This window comes from Rhinoderma darwinii, chromosome 4 (genome assembly GCF_050947455.1).
Source record: "Rhinoderma darwinii isolate aRhiDar2 chromosome 4, aRhiDar2.hap1, whole genome shotgun sequence".
Taxonomy (NCBI): Eukaryota; Metazoa; Chordata; class Amphibia; order Anura; family Rhinodermatidae; genus Rhinoderma; species Rhinoderma darwinii.
Genome location: NC_134690.1, coordinates 304,417,599 through 304,438,906, shown reverse-complemented (window position 1 = coordinate 304,438,906; position 21,308 = coordinate 304,417,599). Strand labels below are relative to the sequence as shown.

The following is a 21,308-nucleotide window of genomic DNA, read 5'->3' as shown; positions in this document are numbered from 1 at the left end:
AACTTCCATAAGTGTGTTAGAGGTTGGATATGTTCATTTATATGTACGTTGGTCTGAATGTATGTCATGCTTTGGTACACATATATAAGATTACATATAGCCCTGACTATTGGGCCATTCAAAATGTCTTGTACACCAGCAGTGTTTCACATGTAGAGTTTTCACGTTGCTGTATTTTCCATCTTCTATAATAGCACTGAATTGCGGTTTATTAGATTTGATTGTGTAGTAGTACATTTAGCCCTACATATGCAATAATGTTGAAGCAAATTACATTGTCCACAAGCAGCTCAATCTATGACTGACGTCTGTTTACCATAATACTATTCATTTAGCATTTAGTGATGCTTATAATTGATTTGATATTGTCTTTACAGTTATACTCGCTAAATGATTACAAGCCTCCGATTTCCAAGGCTAAAATGACACAGATCACAAAGTCTGCAATTAAAGCCATAAAGGTAAGGCAATGTGCCCTCCCTTAACACTTAGAAGCTTTCTCCCTTTTCACACACTGATCTGCTGTCTACTACCTTTTCCCCCTTCCTGCTGCTACCTCTTACCTCTTAGGGTATGTTCGCACGCAGAATCAAAAACAGCTGAAAATTACAGAGCTGTTTTCAGAGAAAACGGACTCTGATTTTGAGCCGCTTTTGAAGCTGAAAACGTTTTTCAGCCATTTTTTCTAGACTTTTTGGAGCTATATTTCCTTTGACCCAATGAAAAAAGCTCCAAAAACGGCTTAAAAAAACACCCTGTCTAAACAAAACACAGTTTTTCCCATTGAATTGGGCAGATGTTCGTAGGCGTTCAGCAACCGTTTTTTCAGGCGTATTTCGGGGTATATACGCCCTGAAAACACAGCGTGTGAACATACCCTTAGGCCTCATGCTCACGACCGTGCCCGTAATTACGACTCGTAATTACGGGCATGGCCGGCCACGGGCAGCCGGCCGTTTTTCCGGGCCGTGCTCCCATTATAAAGTATAGTAGCACGGCCCGTAAAATAAAAAAATAGAACATGTTCTATCTTTTTCAACGGCACGGGCACCTTCCCGTAAGAAAACGGGAAGGTAACCGTGGCCAATAGAAGTCTATGGACCCGTTATTTCGGGTCGTAATTACGACCCGTAATAACGGGAGTTTTTACGGTCGTGTGCATGAGGCCTAACACTGAGAGAAAAGAGGGGAGAGAGATGTAGTCAGCCATCAGTAGCAGTGGACTTACGCTACATTCACACGACAGTGAAAAATTGAAGTTTTTTTAACGGCCATCACACGGCCGTTTTTAAAATAATGAAGTTCTATGGGTGTATTCACACGTCCATTTTTTTCAACGACCCGTGATTACTGGCCGTCAAGCAAAACAAACTAAACTTACTGGCTGTAAAAACTGATCCTGGCCGAAGACCCACCGGGCACAGTGCTACTTTGAGTTCTGAGCCCGGAGAAGTATGGACAGTGATGTCAGGGGCTCCCTCTGACCTCCCTGTAGATAGCACCCCCTCTAGATAGCACCCACCATAGATGGAACCACCTGCTTTAGATAGCGCCACTGTAGCTCCTTGTAGGAGCGGAATCCCTAGCCAGACCCCGCTCTGGCTGGGGATTCCGCTCCTAGAGGGACCTAATGACGTTTCTGTCCATATATGGACAGTGACATCAGGGGCTCCCTCTAAAAGCGGAATTCCCTGCCAGAGTGTCGGCAACGCTCTGTCCGGGAATTCTGCTCCTGGAGACGCCCCCGATGTCACTATCTATATATGCACAGTAAAGTCAGGGGTTACTCGTTAAGTGGAATTCCCGGCCAGAGCTTTGCCCATGCTCTGGCAGGGGAATCCACTCGAGCCCCTGACGTCACTGTCCATATATGGTGCTATCTGCCGGGGTAGTTGGTGGTATCTACAGGGAGAGTTGGTGCTATATACAGGGTGGGATTGGTGGTATCTACAGGGGGGTTGGTGGTATCTACAGGTGGGTTGGTGGTATCTACAGGGGGGGTTGGTGCAATCTACAAGGCGGGTTGGTGCGATCTACAAGGGGGGTGCTATCTACAGGGGGTTGGTTCTATCTACAGGGGGTTGATTCTGTCTACAGGGGGGTGCTATCTACAGGGGGGTCCTATCTACAGGGGTATGCGGTGCTATCTACATGGGCATGTGGTGCTATCTACATGGGCACTGTGGCTATATATGGAGGGTGCAGTACTATCAACAGGGGACATTGGCGCTAGCTACGTGGGCACTAGCTCTATGTGGGCACTATGTCACTTTATATGTGGGCACTGGTACTTTGTGGACAATGGCACTATCTACTGTGGGCACTATCACTTTATATGTGCAATATGTAGGCTCTGTGGTACTACGTGGGCACTGTGACACGAACTATAGTGGCCACTGTGGCACTATGTGGGCACTTGCACTTTATATGTGGGCACTGTGGTACTATGCGGGAACTGTGGAACTATCTATAATGGCCACTGTGTCACTATGTGACAGTGGGCATTGTGGCACTATGTAGGCACTTTTGTACTATGTGGGCATTGTCTACTTCGGGGTGTGCGCACTGTGGCTCTATCTACAGGGACATTGCGGCACTAACTACTTGGCCACTGTGGTGTTTTCAGGGGTTTGGGACAAAAAAATCCTGACAAATTAAATCCATCCGTTTTTTTTTAAACGGATTACAAACGGGCATTATAAACGTACAGACGGACTGGAAATTGATGAAAATTTGGAGACACACTGATGCAAAATGGCCATGCAAAACTGACAGTTGATCAGTTTTTAATGCCCTTGTTTTTCACTGTCACGTGAATGTAGCCTTAGAGATTTGAGTTCGAATTTGCAGGAGACCAGCTGTCCACAGGAGTTACACACACTCTACAGCAGCAAAATGGTAGGAGATTTAAAAAAAAGACTATTTAGAAAGTTGCTTAAGTTTACATTTAGGAAGCAATAAAAAAAGTTTCAGTTCAAAGGTGTACTGAATTTGATGCAGCCATTACAAGTTATTTCCCCTTTTAGAAAATGTGTTTGTTTCAAATTTGTTGTACATGTCACAGAACAAAATAATTTACAAACCTGTGTTACACAAATTTCCTGGTGGATTTTATTTGATAAATGTGCCCCATAATGCATCTTTTGGCAATCTATTCACATTTCTTAAATAGGAAACTCCCAGAATGATCATTTAAAAAACACTCCAATATTTATGCTTATTTATTTTTTTATTTATAGTTCTACAAACATGTTGTTCAGAGCGTTGAGAAATTTATCCAGAAGGTAATTTACTGCTAATCAATTTTCTTTGTTTGTGTGTATACATAAAGTCGTAGCATGTTTGTGGTCTAGCAGCATAAAATTGAACAGTAATGTACTTCCATGAAGATTTACCAAAGCATCTTTACAGATGCATTCATTTAAAGAGGCTCTGTCACCAGATTTTGCAACCCCTATCTGCTATTGCAGCAGATCGGCGCTGCAATGTAGATTACAGTAACGTTTTTATTTTTAAAAAAACGAGCATTTTTGGCCAAGTTATGACCATTTTTGTAGTTATGCAAATGAGGCTTGCAAAAGTCCAAGTGGGTGTGTTTAAAAGTAAAAGTCCAAGTGGGCGTGTATTAGGTGCGTACATCGGGGCGTTTTTAATACTTTTACTAGCTGGGCGCTCTGACGAGAAGTATCATCCACTTCTCTTCAGAACGCCCAGCTTCTGGCAGTGCAGACACAGCGTGTTCTCGAGAGATCACGCTGTGACGTCACTCACAGGTCCTGCATCGTGTCAGACGAGCGAGGACACCGGCACCAGCTACTTACCTGCAAACGCCGATGCTGCTGCAGAATCATCTGTAGCCTCTGGTGCCGGTGTCCTCGCTCGTCTGACACGATGCAGGACCTGTGAGTGACGACACAGCGTGATCTCTCGAGAACACGCTGTTTCTGCACTGCCAGAAGCTGGGCGTTCTGAAGAGAAGTGGATGATACTTCTCGTCAGAGCGCCCAGCTAGTAAAAGTATTAAAAACGCCCCGATGTACGCACATAATACACGCCCACTTGGACTTTTACTTTTAAACACACCCACTTGGACTTTTGCAAGCCTCATTTGCATAACTACAAAAATGGTCATAACTTGGCCAAAAATGCTCGTTTTTTAAAAATAAAAACGATACTGTAATCTACATTGCAGCGCCGATCTGCTGCAATAGCAGATAGGGGTTGCAAAATCTGGTGACAGAGCCTCTTTAAAGCGTAGTTCCACTTATGTAACACGCAGGCTCTCTCCCCAGAGCTTCAAAACTGATGACGAGAGAAGCTGCAGGTGAGGATTTGGTGTCCCTTGGTCACCTTCGCAACTGGCTATTCCGGCAGACTCTTATAAATGATTTTATGTTGTTACTGTTGACCACTGGTAAAAATATATCAACTGTGCCTTGGTATTTACCTTTTCACCTCTAAACTTCTCTCTTTTGTTCATCTGTAGTGTAAACCTGAATACAAAGTACCTGGTCTCTATGTTATTGACTCCATTGTTCGGCAGTCGAGACATCAGTTTAGTCAAGAAAAGGATCTTTTTGCTCCTCGGTTTAGCAATAACATAATCAACACTTTCCAGAATTTGTATCGCTGTCCATCAGATGACAAGGTATGTCATGTGTTTTATGCTGTGTGTATTTTTTTCAGCTAAATACATTTTACATACTTACACATGTGGGTATGTTCACACGGCTTATTTTCAGGCCGTTTTTGGGCCGCAAACGGCCGAAAAACGGTTCATAAATCGGAAGCAGAATGCCTCCAAACATCTGCCCATTGATTTCAATGGGAAAAACGACGGGCCGGTTTTTTACGTGGCCATTTTGAAAAACGGCCGCGAAAAAGTACAGGTTAGTTCTTGGGACGTTTTTGGAGGCGTTTTTCATTGTCTCTATAGAAAACAGCTCAAAAAACGCAGCAAAAATTGCAAGTGGGTTAAAAAACGTCTGAAAATCAGGAGCTTTTTTCCCTTGAAAACAGCTCCGTATTTTCAGACGTTTTTGAGTTTGCGTGTGAACATACCCTTAGAGTTCCAGATATAAAACGCTTGAGATGTTTTCAGTGCAGTTTGAAAAGTAACATTGACAGGCTGAATGATCCTAGCTCTCCGCAAATGGCCATACGTGTTATTTCTGGTATATTACTCTAAATGGAATATATGTTGTAACCTCAAGATATGTATTCTTTTCCAGGCACAGTTAATCCATAACTTTTACACAGGCAGTGACCAAAATGCATCTGTTGTGTCTTCTTTATCTTGTTGTTGTTATGTTGGTCATTGTCTGGTACTTTCTGGTTTGGCCATATCGTCTTTATCATACAGCCTATGTGCTTAACACTTTCACGACCAATGACGAAAATGAACGTCATGGTCGGCTGCTAGTTCCCGCACCATAACGTTCATTTTCGTCAGTATTTCAAACTGTCACTCTGTGTAAACACAGAGTGACAGGCCCGCGCTGAAAGCTGTCCTAGACAGCTGTCACATCAGTCCAGCCGGACAGCGGACCTTAAAAAATTTAATAATTGAAACCGCCAAAATCGCAGTTTTTTTTTTGTCACCTTAGCTCTAAAAACTTTTTAATCACATTTTATGTACCAAATAATGGTACCAATAAAAACTGCAGCTCCTCCCACAAGAAATAAGCCCTCACACCGCTCTATTGATGGAAAAATAAAAAAGTTATGGCTCTTGGAAAGCGGGGAGTGAAAATCTAAAATGAGAAACCAAAAACTGGATCGGTCCTGAAAGGGTTAATTCATTTCTAATGAAAAAAAAACGTGTGACCACATGTGGGGTATTTCCGTACTCGGGAGAAATTGCTTTATAAAAAATGGTTGTTTTTTCCTCCTTTATCCCTTGTGAAAATGAGAAAATGCAACATTTTAGTGGAAAAAATTTTGATATTAATTTTCGCGCCCTAATTCTAATAAACTCTGCAAAAGACCCGTGGGGTCTAAATGCTCACTATACCCCTAGAAAAATTCCTTGAGCTTTTTCAAAAATGGGGTCACTTTTGGTGGGTTTCCACTGTTTTGGTCCCTCCATTGCATTGCAAATGCGACATGGCACCGAAAACCATTCCAGCAAAATCAGAAATCCAAATGGTTCTCCTTCCCTTCTGAGCCCTGCTGTGGGTCCAAACAGCAGTTTATTACCACATATGGGGTATTGTCGTAATCGGGAGACATTGCTTTACAAATGTTGTGGTGCATTTTCTTCGTTATTCCTTGTAAATATTAAAAATTTCTATGTTGTTTCAGAAAAAAAGTACATTTTAATTTTTACAGACTAATTCCAATATATTTAGCGAAATGCTAGTCAAAATGCTAACTATACCCCTGGATAAATACCTTAAGGGGTCTAGTTTTCTAAATGGGGTCGTTTATGGGGAGTTTCTATCGTTCTGGCAGCTCAGTGCCTCTCCAAATGTACAGTGGGGCCTAAAACATTTTCAAGCAAAATATGAGTCCTGAAAGCCTCCGGGTGCTCCCTTCATTTTGGGCCCTGCCGTGTGTCCAGGCAGCGCATTAGGGCCACAATGTGGGTATTTTTGAAAACAGGAGAAACAGGGTGATAGATTTAGTGGTGTGTTTCTTTATTCTCATGGTCGCTTTACAAAGAAATCGGTCTTCAAACTGATACTTTTATGAAAAAAAGTGAATTATTTTTTTTTTTCACCTGCTATATATTAAATTTGGCAAAGCACTGTGGGGTCAAAATACTTACTATACCCCTGGATAAATACCTTAAGGGGTCTAGTTTTCTAAATGGGGTCATTTGTGGGGGTTTCCATCACTCTGAGACCTATGAGCCTCTTAAAACCTGGCTTGGTGCAGGAAAACAAAATGTACTTCAAAATTTATAAAATTATTATTCAATTTGTAAGTCCTCTAAATTGCGGAAAATTAATTTTATTTTTTCTAAAGTGCTGCCAAAATAGAGTAAAGAGATGGAAATATATATTTAATTTAAAAAAATTGTACAGTATGTGTGTACATATGTTACATATTGCAGTTAAAAATAGGGAAAAATTTTAATTTTTACAAAATTTCTTCCATTTTTCTATTTTTTTATTCATTTCCACAAATTGTATCAGTCTACTTTTACCACTAAAATAAAGTACAACATGTGACGAAAAAACGATGTCAGAATTACTTGGATATTCAAAACTGATAAAGTCAGACATACCAGATTTGACAAATCTGGTTTGGTCATTAAGGTACAAACAGGCCCGGTCATTAAGGGGTTAAAGAGGCTCTGTCACCAGATTATAAGTGCCCTATCTCCTACATAATCTGATCGGCGCTGTAATGTAGATAACAGCAGTGGTTTTTATTTTGAAAAACTATCATTTTTGAGCAAGTTATGAGCAATTTTAGATTTATGGTAATTAGTTTCTTAATGCACAACTGGGCGTGTTTTTAGTTTTGACCAAGTGGGTGTTGTAAAGAGAAGTGTATGACGCTGACCAATCAGTGACCAATCAGCGTCATACACTTCTCTCCATTTATGTCCATTAGTACTCACAGCACAGCGTGATCATCATGCCGTGCTGTGAGTACTAATGGACATGAATGGAGAGAAGTGTATGATACAGTCAAACAGCTACAGCTGATTTACAATGAACTCTATGCAAAGCTTTTCTATAGATTTTAAATGCAGAGTATGTTATAGAGTTGTATAGCTTTTCATTATACAGTGATGAAGTTTGATTTGTATAAAAGTGGAAATCCCCTTTAATGGTTCACATGTGAATTATAATATGCTAGATGCAAGTGACAATATGGCAGCTAATATCGTTTTGAGCTTTTGTAATCATGCCATGTGCATATTGATGTATCCATATTGACTCAATCATTTCCTTGGTATGTAACATATATGTGTTTCATGTCTGCATACAGAGCAAAATTGTAAGAGTACTGAACTTGTGGCAAAAGAATAATGTGTTCAAGAGTGAAATTATCCAGCCACTTCTTGACATGGCTGCTGGCATTCATCCCCCTGGTATCACCCCTGTCTTTCCCAGTACTGCAGCAGCTGTAAGCAACACACCAGGTAAGCTATTTGTCTTGTGAATTATTGTAGCATGCAAAGTCCTGATGGTAGCTTCAGAATTGTAGTATATCTTATTCCTAGTTGATATGATTTTTTTTTATAATTACCCTGTTTTGCTAGGAGTAGATGTATATTGTTGCAGTGCAGCATAAAATAATTGCCTGCCTTGATTTTATTTTCTGTATTTTTTTCTTCATAGTATGGATTGTGACAGAACAGACACAACTCTACTATTGTTAACAATCTGATGTGACATTGCTTTTGTTACTAGGCACTCCAGCGACCCCTGTTACCCCAGCAAATATAGTTCAAGGCATACCTGATCCATGGATTGCTCAGATAACCAATACAGATACCCTTGCAGCAGTGGCACAGATCTTACAAAGCCCTCAGGGACAACAGGTAACGGTGTGTTAATATCCATGTTAAGAACCATATCATTATGTTAATAACCTGTTAAACAGGCAATATGCATGTGCAAAACAATTATATGATGTTTGATTACATTTTGGGTGCAGGTCCTGTTTTAGATTTTGTTGGAAGTTTGTGTCTGTTCTCTAGTTGTGCTTGGAAAAAAAAAAATTAATAAAAAGTGTGCAACTTTATAATTTGTTTTTATTTAAAAATTATTGTTACTGTTTGAGATACAGCTGCTCTGTATTCTGTATACAGAACAGCGGTATCTTACGCTGAATCATGTACCCGTCAAGTCCGCCGGACTGACGGGTTCATTGTCATTGGGTCCTGTTATCCATCACATCTAAGTTGATAACTTAGATGTGGTCGATTACAGGTGGATCCTGCGTTTCAGTGTTCCCACCTCACCGCAGCAGGAACTGGGGATGAAGTGGACTTTATTATCAGTGCTCTGTGTCCCTGGCGCATTTCTGGTGCACTTTTTCCTTCCTGGCACTCGGGCTCACTCTATTCGGCACTCCTGCACCAGTTGATCCCTACTTGCGGTGCCGCTTCAGGGGCTGCAGACTCTTTCCCGGGGGTACCTTAGATGGGGACAACGGTCCACTATGCCCTGCCCCCCCCCACAGCCGCCAGTTTCGCTCGCGATCTGCCATTATTTCGGCTCCTTGTCACAGGGGCGGGACTCGCGCCTCTGGTCCTGGCTGGGGATTTGTGCGCGGCTAGCAAGGGACCGACGGCGATCAATCGTGGCACAGAGATGGGCCAAGTCATCATGTCCCGCTCTCTGCTTCTCACCGACGAGCAGGGACACAGCGTCACAGGAACTCTCCTGGCTGCTGCTGTTAACTCTGGGTTCACGTTATTCACTCTCCAAATGGTAGGATCTGCCTTTGGCACCCCCTCCTTCATTCCCAAACCCTTCTGACACTGAACCAGTAATTTACTGTAGGGGAGCATATATCTATAACACTTTAGGTTACTACAGGTGGCCATTACACACTTTTAGGGAGTAACAGCCCTGCCTGTTGCAGTATATTGAGTGAACTCATAGTCACTATTTTCCCCCATTTGCAACTGAGGAACGAGGTGACGCCTATACTTTCATGTCAGACACCAGAGGAAAATCGTCACGACAGGCACCTTATGTAGTTACCCATGTGGTTTACCTACTCCTCTGTGCGCTGCATTCCGTACTTCCGGACTAGCATCTGGGGACACAACCTGTGGCTCAATTTCAGCCACCCCCAGCCATGCCCACTCCTTGTGCTGACTATGAACCGCTAAGGGCCAACTCTCTCTCCAGCTTCGTTGGTGGCCTCTCCAATGCCAACCAGTCCATATTGGATATCTTGGCTGGCCTTGCCGACTAACTCTCTGTCCACATCGTCTTCCCGTGGCAGACCTCTTAAACTGGTCAAATTTGTGCGGTCTCCTCCGCCCTCCATAGCACCTGCTTCCCCACACTGATTCCTTGTCCGAGGGTGAGCTCTCGGATTCCAGCTTGGTGCTAGTTGAAGAGCATCCCCCAAACTGTCCTCTGTGGTGGACAGTCTCATCTCTGGGGTCAGAGGCACCTTACATGGTACTGACGTGGAACAATCTCTGAGTGGAGTCGATCACCTTCTGTCACCCCAGGCGGCCTTTAAAAGTGCTTCAGCTCCCGCTCAGAGCTGGAAGAGAGAGGCATCTTGATAAGAAATACGCCTGAACCTCGTGTATCTATTCCTAGAAGAAGTTTCTTCCAAATGGGCTACGTATCAAGTGGTGGATCCTCTCGTCTGGCCAAGACCACTATGCTCCCTATGGCAGGTAGTTGGGAAATAGGGCTGTGCTGCCTTCGGGCAATTAGTTGTTAGAAATTGTCTATGTGCCTGCCGACTACCAGGGTCCTTTCTGTTATTTTCTATGGCAGACTCAGTCTCCTTTTGCAATGTTGTGGACTTTTTCTCCAAAGGTTTCTCCTTTGAGGCCACCAGTTCAGCCTTGAGGATGATTTTTGCTTCTGCATGGGTCAGCAGAGCTTCTACTGAGTAACTACCCCAGCTCTACCATGGCCTCCTTTCAGAAGCACCTACTGAAGATCTAGTGAATCGTTCTCTACAGCTGTCAGGCTACCAAGTATCTCTGCGAAGCTTCTTTGGATGTGGCTTGCCTTGTGGCTCACACATCCTCTTCTCTAGTCCATGGACGGTTTGACTAAAGTGCTGGTCCACCAACCCTGCTTCTCATTACTAATTTACGGCTCTGCCTTTTTTTTTTGGGCTCCTGTTCCTTTGGAACCTGCCTGGATGAGATAATCTCAGAAGCCACAGGCGGAAAGAGAACTCACCTGCCTCAAACTAAGGCAACCAGGACTTTGTTTGTGTCCCTTTTGCAGATTCCTCTGACCATGGGCATCCGGTTAGCAGTCTCACATCGACTCCAAGAACAGGCCACCCTTCAAGCCTCATTCCTCCTTGCTCCTCCACACTCAGGCCACTAAAAATGCAGCGGACAATAAACGCTTTCATCTGGCGGGACACCCTGCTTTGGACTTGGGTGGGGGGAACTTGTACTCTTCAGGGACGTCTGGCTTTCTCACATTTCAGACACCAGGATGCGGGAAGTCGGCTGCTTTAGGATACAAGATCGAGTTTGTACACCTTCCACCGACAGCCTCTTCCCTTTACAAGCACTAGAATCTCTCTTGGGTCAAGGAGTCTTTGTTCCCGTTCCTCCATATCAGGTTGGTTCGCATATCTTTTTGTTGTCCCCAAATATGACTGTTCAGTCCATCCCATCCTGGACCTCAAGAGACAGAACGTAATTTCCGAAAGGAGTACCTCCGGTCAACAGCCCTCTGGGTCTTCACAAAGATTCTCTTTGTGTTCATGGCGCCTCTTCGTAACAGAGGGATTTCACTTGTCCCTTATCTGGACAAAATTCTCATCAACTCCCCGTCCCAGGAGAAAAATCTGAACTGCCCGTAGATCATACTGCATACCCTGGATTGTCTTCAGTCCGAAACCTGTCTGATTCCTCGTCGGAGGCTCACCTTCCTGGGAGTGGTGTTGAATACCCCTTTGGCTCAGGTGTCCCTTCCTCCGGAGAAACTTCGGCCCCCAACTCCATCTTGGGATCTGTCATGTGTTCTCTCTGCAATGCAATCGGCTCCGCTGCTTCTTCTGGACATCTCATTGCGTGTGCTTACCTGAAAGGTGATGTTTCTTGTGGTGGTCTTCCTTGTGGGGTTTCTGAGCCGACGGCTTTGTCTTGACTTGCTCCATATCTGCATCTCCATCAAGATAAGGTGGTTCTCCGAACTGTGCCCTCGTTTTTGCTCAAGGTGATCTTTTCCACCTTAACGAGGATATAATTTTGCCAGCAGTCTGCACATCTCCAATGCATCCTCAGGAAAGCTCTCTCCACATTTTTAATGTGGTCCGTGCCCTGCAGGTCTACCTCTCGGTTAATTCCTTTCATGACTCCGAATCTGTGTTCATGGTCCCGGAAGGCAGAGTAAAGGCTTTGCAACCTCTAAGGCTAAAATCGTCCGATAGCTGCGGTTGGCTATTCACACGGTCTGCCAGCTCAAAGGAAAGGAACCCCTGTTCCAGGTTATGGCCCATTCCAATAGGGCACTTGGTGCTCACTGAGCTGTGTGCGGCTCTTTTGCTCTGGTGCATATCTTTTGCGTCCCCAAATTCTTACCGTAGTCACAAGGTGTTTCCGCACATCTGTGGAGTAATTGATTATGTCCTTTTCTGTCGGTTCCCACTAGGGTTGCACGATGCATTGAAATATTGATACTATTTCGATGTCGTGCACCCTCAAACGGTTCGATACCGTTAATTAATGTATTTCGATATATTGTAACACATGAATGTAGTCAGAGCGGGGCTGCGGCTGTGTAATACAGCCATTGTTCCACTCCTGACATGTGTGTGCGCGCGGTCAGCATGATGTGATGCAGCCGGCGCTGCACTAATGAGCGCCGGCACTGAAGACAGAGAACATGGTGGGCGCACTGCAAAACACCGCCATGTTCGGTCTTCAGTGCAGGTGCCGCTGCTCATTACTGCAGCGCCGGTCGCATCACCTCATGCTGACCACGCACACACACACTTGTTGTTAGGTGCGGAACAATGGCTGTATTACACAGCCGCAGCCCGGCTCTAACGGCGGAGATCAGAGAAATCTCTGATCTCCACCGCTATTCCCTTGAATGCTGCGATCTGCATCCCTGTGACGCGATCGATGGATACCATATATGGCAGAGAGGCCAGGGTCCATTGAAGTACCCCAGGGCTGTCTGACCATATTTCCTGTTGTTAGGGCATACTTAGTACACAGGCAGTTGTTAGGACATACCTATCAGTACACAGACTAATGTACTGGCATATAGATATATGCCAGTACATTAAAGTTTAAAAAAAATAAAAATAAAGTGATGTTAAATGAAAAAAAATACACACACATTTTTTACAATACACATTAAAATAAAAGTCTCAGTACATAAAATATACACATTCGGTATCGGCGTGACCGTACTAACCTGCACAATAAATTTATAGCGGCATTTATGATGCGTGCGCTGTAAAAAATATAAAATAAAAACTGCTTTCTTTCACTTATTAACCCCTTCAGCACGCAGCAAGTTTTGTGGCACAGTTGATTTTTTCAAATCTGACGTGTTACTTTATGCGGTAATAACTTTGGAATGCTTATACATATCCAAGCGATTCTGAGATAATTTTCTCATGACATATTGTACTTTGTTAGTGAAAAAATTTGGTCGACAAATTGAATATTTATTTGTGAAAAACACCAAAATTTAGAGAAAATGTGCAAAAAATAGCATTTCTGAAATTAAATGTATCTGCTTGTAAAACAGATAGTATTACCACATAAAATAGTTACTATTTTATATTTCCCATATGTCTACTTTATGTTTGCATAATTTTTTGAACATCCTTTTATTTTTCTAGGACGTCACAACGTTTAGAACTTTAGCAGCAATTTCTCACAATTTCAATAGGCTATTTTTTCAGGGACCAGTTAGAGGCTCTGTCAACAGTTTAATACTTCTCTATCTCCTACCTAATGTAATAAACGCTTTGATGCTGATAACTACTGTGATGTTTTGTTTGTTTTTTAAACGTTTATTATTGACACAGTTCTGATCATTTTTAGATTTATGCAAATTGTTTCTAAATGGGCGTCCTTTTTTTTTTTGTTTAAAGAGGCTCTGTCACCAGATTTTGCAACCCCTATCTGCTAATGCAGCAGATAGGCGCTGCAATGTAGATTACAGTAACGTTTTTATTTTTAAAAAACGAGCATTTTTGGCCAAGTTATGACCATTTTTGTAGTTATGCAAATGAGGCTTGCAAAAGTCCAAGTGGGTGTGTTTAAAAGTAAAAGTCCAAGTGGGCATGTATTATGTGCGTACATCGGGGCGTTTTTAATACTTTTACTAGCTGGGCGCTCTGACGAGAAGTATCATCCACTTCTCTTCAGAATGCCCAGCTTCTGGCAGTGCAGATCTGTGACGTCACTCACAGGTCCTGCATCGTGTCGGACACATCGGCACCAGAGGCTTCAGTTGATTCTGCAGCAGCATCGGCGTTAGCAGGTAAGTCGATGTAGCTACTTACCTGCAAACGCCGATGCTGCTGCAGAATCATCTGGTGCCGATGTGTCCCCGCTCGTCTGACACAATGCAGGACCTGTGAGTGACGACACAGCGTGATCTCTCGAGAACACACTGTGTCTGCACTGCCAGAAGCTGGGCGTTCTGAAGAGAAGTGGATGATACTTCTCATCAGAACGGCCAGCTAGTAAAAGTATTAAAAACGCCCCGATGTACACACACAATACACGCCCACTTGGACTTTTACTTTTAAACACACCCACTTGGACTTTTGCAAGCCTCATTTGCATAACTACAAAAATGGTCATAACTTGGCCAAAAATGCTCGTTTTTTAAAAATAAAAACGTTACTGTAATCTACATTGCAGCGCCTATCTGCTGCAATAGCAGATAGGGGTTGCAAAATGTGGTGACAGAGCCTCTTTAACCAAGTGGGCGTTGTAAAGAAAAGTGTATGACGCTGACCAATCCGCATCATACACTTCTCTTCATTCATGCCCAGCTTTATTCACAGAACAGCGTGATCTCGCGAGATCACGCTGTGACGTGACTTCTTCCCACAGTTCCTTCACCGCAGTGACGGCAGAATGACCAGACATTGCCTCCAGCCGTGCCAGGACTGCTGCTGAGGAGAATTATCATCCTGGCACGGCTAGAGGCAATGTCTGGTCATTCTCTCGTCGCTCCGGTGAAGGACCTGTGGGAGGAAGTCAAGTCACAGCGTGATCTCGCAAGATCATGCTGTGCTGTGAATTATGCTGAGCATGAATGAATGGTCAGCGTCATACACTTTTCATTACAACGCCTACTTGGTTAAATGGAAAAAATTTACATGAATCTAAAAATGATCAGAACTTTGTCAATAATAAATATAAAAAAAAAACACAGTAATCAGCATCAAAGCGTTTATTAGATTAGGTAGGAGATAGATAGAGAAGTATTAGGCTGAGTTTTTTGCAAGCGGAAAATCTGCCTCAAAATTCTGTTTGGAAGTTTGAGGCAGATTTTCCTCTGCCTCCACGCCGATTTTCGTGGCGTTTTTCGCCCGCGGCCATTGAGCGCCGCGGGAATAAAACGCCGTGAAATAAGTTTTCTCTGCCTCCCATTGATGTCAATGGGAGGTCAGAGGCGTAACCGCGCGAAGATAGGGCATGTCCAAAAAACTCTGTGTGAACCCAGCCTAACTGGTCCCTGAAAAAATAGCCTATTGAAATGTGAGAAATTGCTGCTAAAGTTCTAAACGTTGTAATGTCCTAGAAAAAAAGAAAGATGTTCAAAAAATTATGCATAAAATAGACATATGGGCATTAACTAGTAACTATTTTATGTGGTAATACTATCTGTTTTACAAGCATATACATTTAATTTCAGAAAAGCTATTTTTTGCAAATTTTCTCTAAATTTTGGTGTTCTTCACAAATAAATATTAAATTTGTCGACTAAATAGAGAAGTAATAAACTGGTGACAGAGTCTCTTTAAGTTCAGAAGTGGCTTTGAGAGCCTTATATATAAGAAAATCCCCATAAATCACCCCATTTTAAAAACTGCAACCCTCAAAGCATTCAGTACAGCATTCTCAAAGTGTCTTAACCCTTTAGGCGTTTCACAGTAATTAAAGCAAAGAACCTAATTTTTTGGGTGAACTTCATTTGTAATAAAAAAAATTCTGTAAGGCTGGGTTCACACAACCTATTTTCAGGCGTAATGGAGGCGTTTTACGCCTCAAATTACGCCCTAAAGGACGGCTCCAATACGTGGGTTTGCCGATGTACTGTGCAGACGACCTGTCATTTTACGCGTCGCTGTCAAAAGACGACGCGTAAAATTACAGCCTCGTCAAAAGAAGTGCAGGACACTTCTTGGGACGTTTTTGGAGCCGTTTTCTCATAGACTCTATTGAAAACAGCTCCAAAAACGCAGCGAAAAACACGAGTTGCTCAAAAAACGTCTGAAAATTAGGTGCTGTTTTCCCTTGAAAAACAGCTCCGTATTTTCAGACGTTTTTTGGCTAAGCGTGTGAACATACCCTAACACAGACGGTTTTACCAGAGAAATGCAACTCTATATTTATTGCCCAGATTATGCCGATTTTAGAAATATCCCACATGTGGCTTTAGTGTGCTAATGGACTGAAGCACAGGCCTCAGAAGCAAAGGAGCACCTACTGGATTTTGGGACCTTCTTTTCTTTAAAATATATTTTATGCACTATGTCAGGTTTGAAGAGTTCTTGTGATGCCAAAACAGTAAAAAAAAAAAAAATTGACCCCATCTTGGAAACTACGCCCCTCAATTTATCTGGGGGTATAGTTAGCATTTTGACCCTTAGTTTTCTGGCTAAATTAATTTAAATTAGTCTGTGAAAATTAAAATCTACTTTTTCTCTGGAAAAACATAGATTTTTTTTTAATTTTTACAAGGAATAAAGGAGAAAAAGCACCCCAACATTTCTAAAGTAATTTCTCCTGATTACGGCAATACCCCTTATGTGGTAATAAACTGCTGTTTAGACCCACGGCAGTGCTCAGAAGGGAAGGAGCGCCATTTGGATTTTGCTGGATTGGTTTTCGGAGTCATGTCGTGCTTGCAACGCCCTGGAGGGACCAAAACAGTGGAAATCCCCCAAAAGTTACCACATTTTGGAAACTACACCACAAGGAATTTTTCTAGTGGTATAGTTAGCATTTTGACCACACAGGTTTTTTTGTGGAATTAGGCCGTGAAAATGAATATCAACATTTTTGTTCACTAAAATGTTGAATTTTTTCATTTTCACAAGGGATAAAGGCGAAAAAGCCGCCCATCAGTTGTACAGCCAATTTCTCCCTAGTACGGCTATACCCCACATGTGGTAATAAATGTTTTTTTATTAGAAATTAACTGTCAGGACTGATTCTTTTTTTTCTTTAGTTTTTACTCCCCGCATTCCAAGAGCCATAATTTATTTGATTTTTTTGTCAATAGATTGGTCTGAGGGCTTATTTTTTGCGGGAGGAGATGTAGTTTCTGTTGAGAATAAAATTAGTTGCAGGCTGAAATTGGAAAAAACTCTGATTTCTCCATAGTTTTTTAGATTTAGTTTTTACGGCTTGCACTGTGCGGTAAAAACTTTAACTTAAAGAGGCTCTGTCACCAGATTATCAAATCCCTATCTCCTTTTGCATGTGATCGGCGCTGCAATGTAGATAACAGTAACGTTTGTTTTTTTTTTAACTTGTTTTACTAGCTGGGCGTTGTGAATAGAAGTGTTTGTCAGCATCATATGTCAGCATCATCCACTTCTATTCACAACGCCCAGCTAGTAAAACAAGTAAACACGCCCAGATGTTACAATACACGCCCAGTTGGAAATAAGAGAAAACACGCCCAGTTGTCCATTAGAAAGGCTCATTTGCATAAATATAAAATTGCTCATAACTTGGCCAAAAATGATCGTTTAAAAAAAAACAAAAAAAACGTTACTGTTATCTACATTGCAGCGCCGATCACCTGCAATAGGAGATAGGGATTTGAGAATCTGGTGACAGAGCCTCTTTAACTTTAACCCCTTAAGGACACGGCCAATTTTAGCCTTGAGGACAGAGCAATTTTTTTTACATTTCCCTCTCTGCATCCCGACGCTCATAACGCTTTTATTTTTTGTACGACATAGTTGTATGAGACTTTGTTTTTTGCGGGACGAGTTGTACTTTATGTATGTGTACCATTATTTGGTACAAATACATTATCGTTTAATTTCTATAAATTTTTAATTAGATTAAAATGCTGAAAAAAAGCAGTTGTGCAGCAGTTTTAATATTATTTTTTTTACACCATACACCGATCATAATAAATAATGGTATACATTTATTGTACAGGTTATTACGGTCGTGGCGATACCAAATATGTCTATATTATTTCATGTTTTGGGACTTATATGTTAAAAAGTTGATTTATTATAAAAAATGAGTATTTCTGTGTATTTTATTAACTTTTTATTTATTTATTTACCATTATTTTTTTTTTACATTTATTTAACTTTTTTTTTAATCCCATAAAGGGATTTATCATTTTGATTTTTATTTTGTAACTGTAATGTACTGGCATAGATCTATATGCCAGTACATTAGCCTGTTACTGATCGCACACAGGCAGTTGTTAGGGCAGACCTCAGTATGCCCTAACAACAGGAAATATGTTCAGACAGCCCTGGGGTCCTTCACTGGACCCTGGGCTGTCTGGCCATACGAGTTGTTGGCTTTGATCGCGTCACAGTTATTTTCTGTGACGCGATCAATGTGCAGTCCCCTCTCCTTGAACGCCGCGATCAGCTGTCATCGCGGCGTTCAAAGGGTTAACAGCGGAGAGAAGATGTTTCTCTCCTCTCCGCTGTCAGAGCGGGGCCGTGGCTGTGTATTACAGCCGTTGCCCCGCTCTCGATCGCGCGCACAGACGCGCGCAGGGACGGCTGTCACACAGGACAAGTATGCTCGTCCTAATGCGCGAAGTCCTCGCCGCTCAGGACGAGCATACTCGTCCTGTGTCGGCAACCAGTTAATCTGCGTGTCAATATGATTACGGTGATACCAAATATATATAAGGTTTTTTTTATTCACTACTTTTACAAAGAAAAAAATATTTGTTAAAAAAAAAATATTATTTTGTATCACCATAATCTGAAAGCCATAACTTTTTTATATTTTGGTCTTGAGCTACATAGGTGAGGGCTTATTTTTGACGGAACGAGCTGTAGCTTTTATTGGTACCATTTTTTGGTACATACAACTTTTTGATCACTTTTTATTACATTTTCTTTAGAGCTAAGTTGACAAAAAAAACGTCGATTTTGGCGTTTTATATTCTTTTTTTCTTACGGCCTTCACTGTGCACTATAAATGACATTTTACTTTATTCTGCAGGTCGATACAGTTACGGTGATACCATATGTATATAGTTTTATATATGTATAACTATATGTATATAGTTTTATTTATGTTTTCCAGCATTGGCATAATAAAATCACTTTTTTTATAAAATAATAAAACGATTTTACCACTATATTCTGAGAGCCATAACTTTTTTTTCAGTCAAAAAAGATTTATAAGGGCTTTTTTTTTGCGGTACGGGTTTTATTTTTTGTTGGTACTGCTTTGGGGTACACGCAACTTTTTGATCACTTTTTACTCTATCTTTTGGGAGGGGTGGTGACCAAAAAATAGCAATTCTGGCATTGTTTTTTGTAATTTTTTTTGCGGTGTTCACCGTGCGGAAAAAATAACATTATAGTTTGGGCCGTCATGAACACGGTGAAACCAAATACTTTTTTTTTAACGTTGTAATTTTTTTCCTATAATAAAAGACTTCTTAGGCCCTGTTCACACTGAGTTTTTTTTTACGAGAAAACCGCATCGGAAAATTCGCCAAAAAACGTCCGAAAATGCCTCCCATTGATTTCAATGGGAGACGGAGGCATTTTTTTCCCGCGAGCGGAAAAATAGTCTCACGCGACAAAGAAGCGAAATGCCCTATCTTCGGGCGTTTACGTCTCTGACCTCCTATTGACATCAATGGGAGATAGAGGAAGCGTTATTCACTGCGTTTTTGCCCACAACGCTCAATGGTCGCGGCAACCGGCGTGCAGGCAGATCAGCAAAAAACTCCATGCGAACAGGGCCTTATAGGAAAAAAAGTTTGTTTTTTTAATGTATAACTTATTTTTACACTTTTATAAAACATTTTTATTAACTTGTTTTTTTTACTTGTTAGGCCCCATGCACACGACCGTAAAAACTCTCCGTAATTGCGGACCCACTAAGTTTTATTGGCCACAGACACCTTTCCGTATCACTACGGATGGGTGTCCCTGCCGTAGTAATGTTCCGAAAACTATGGAACATGTCTGTTCTTTTACATTTTATGGGCCGTGGTCCCATACTTTGTATGGGAGCACGGGCCGGGATTACGGGCACGGCCGTGTGCATGGGGCCTTACACTTCTTTTTTTTTTTTATTACCTGCAGCACTGATCGCTGCTGGAATACATTACACTACTTATGTAGTGTAATGTATTCCAACTGTCATTGTGGTGTGACAGTCACTCTGACAGTAAGCCTATGAGGACCAGCCAGAGGCTGGTCCCTATAGGCTTCCGTACATGGCAGACCCGGAGGCCGTTGTCTGGCCTCCGGTTGCCATGACAACTGTTGGCATGGGGGCTGCCGATGTGCTACAAACCCCCTAAATGCGTCAATTTGGCCGTCCGCCCGACGCATACAGGAGCTGTGACAGCTGCTGTCTCGTACCCCGCTGATTAACCCCTTAGAAGCCGCGTTCAATAGCGATCACGGCTTCTTAGGGGTTAAACTACCATCGACGGCCGGCTACACGATAGCGCGTGTTGATGGTTGCTATGGCAACCGGACGCCTAATAATGGTGTCCGGCTATGCCATCTACGGAAGCCTAGTGGGTCCTGACTAAGAAAGGGCTCACTATGCTTGCTGTCAGCGAGTAGCTGACAGCTCTAATACACTGCACTACGCATGTAGTGCAGTGTATTAGAATAACGATCAGGGCCTCCTGCCCTCAAGTCCCCTAGTGGGACAAAGTAATAATGTAAAAAAGAAGTTGTGTAAAAATAAAAAAATAATAGTAAAAATCTCCCTTTTTCCCTTATCAGTCCTTTATTATTAATAAAAATAAATAAAGAAATAAACTATGCATAATTGATATTGCCGCATCCGTAACGGCCTGAACTACAAAAGTATTTTGTTATTTATCCCGCTCGGTGACCGCCATAAAAGAAAATAATGATAAACCATACCAGAATCACAATTTTTTGGTCACTTCACCTCGCAAAAAATGGAATAAAAAGAGATAAAAAAGTCGCATGTACCTAAAAATGGTCCTGAAACTGCAGTTCGTTACGCACAAAACAAGTCCTCGCACGGCTTTCTTGATGGAAATATAAAAAAAGTTATGGCTCTTAGAATATGGCAACCCAAAAAGTAAATGATTTTTTATAAAAAGTATTTTATTGTGCAAACGCCATAAGACAAAAAAAAACTATAAACGTATGGTATCACCGTAATCATATCGCCCCGCCGAATAAAGTGAATGTCATGTATAGCGCACAGTGAACGCTGTAGAAAAAAAAAAAGGAATAAAAAACAATAGTATAAA

At 41.9% G+C, this 21,308-nt stretch overlaps 1 protein-coding gene across 5 annotated transcripts in view; it reads left to right on the top strand.

Annotated features, from left to right (window-relative positions):
• Positions 1–21,308, top strand: part of SCAF8 (SR-related CTD associated factor 8) — a 272,897-nt gene that overhangs the window by 56,842 nt on the left and 194,747 nt on the right. For 4 of the 5 annotated variants that reach the window (XR_012883211.1, XR_012883212.1, XM_075862688.1 and 1 more), the window contains 5 exons: positions 378–461; positions 3,240–3,284; positions 4,487–4,648; positions 7,945–8,098; positions 8,370–8,506. Coding sequence is in view for 3 of the 5 variants with exons in the window: in XM_075862688.1 (XP_075718803.1) it covers positions 378–461; positions 3,240–3,284; positions 4,487–4,648; positions 7,945–8,098; positions 8,370–8,506 (582 nt within the window). In the remaining 2 variants the exon portion in view is untranslated. The remainder of the gene's footprint in view (positions 1–377; positions 462–3,239; positions 3,285–4,486; positions 4,649–7,944; positions 8,099–8,369; positions 8,507–21,308) is intronic. The other variant, XM_075862689.1, reaches the window with a different exon arrangement.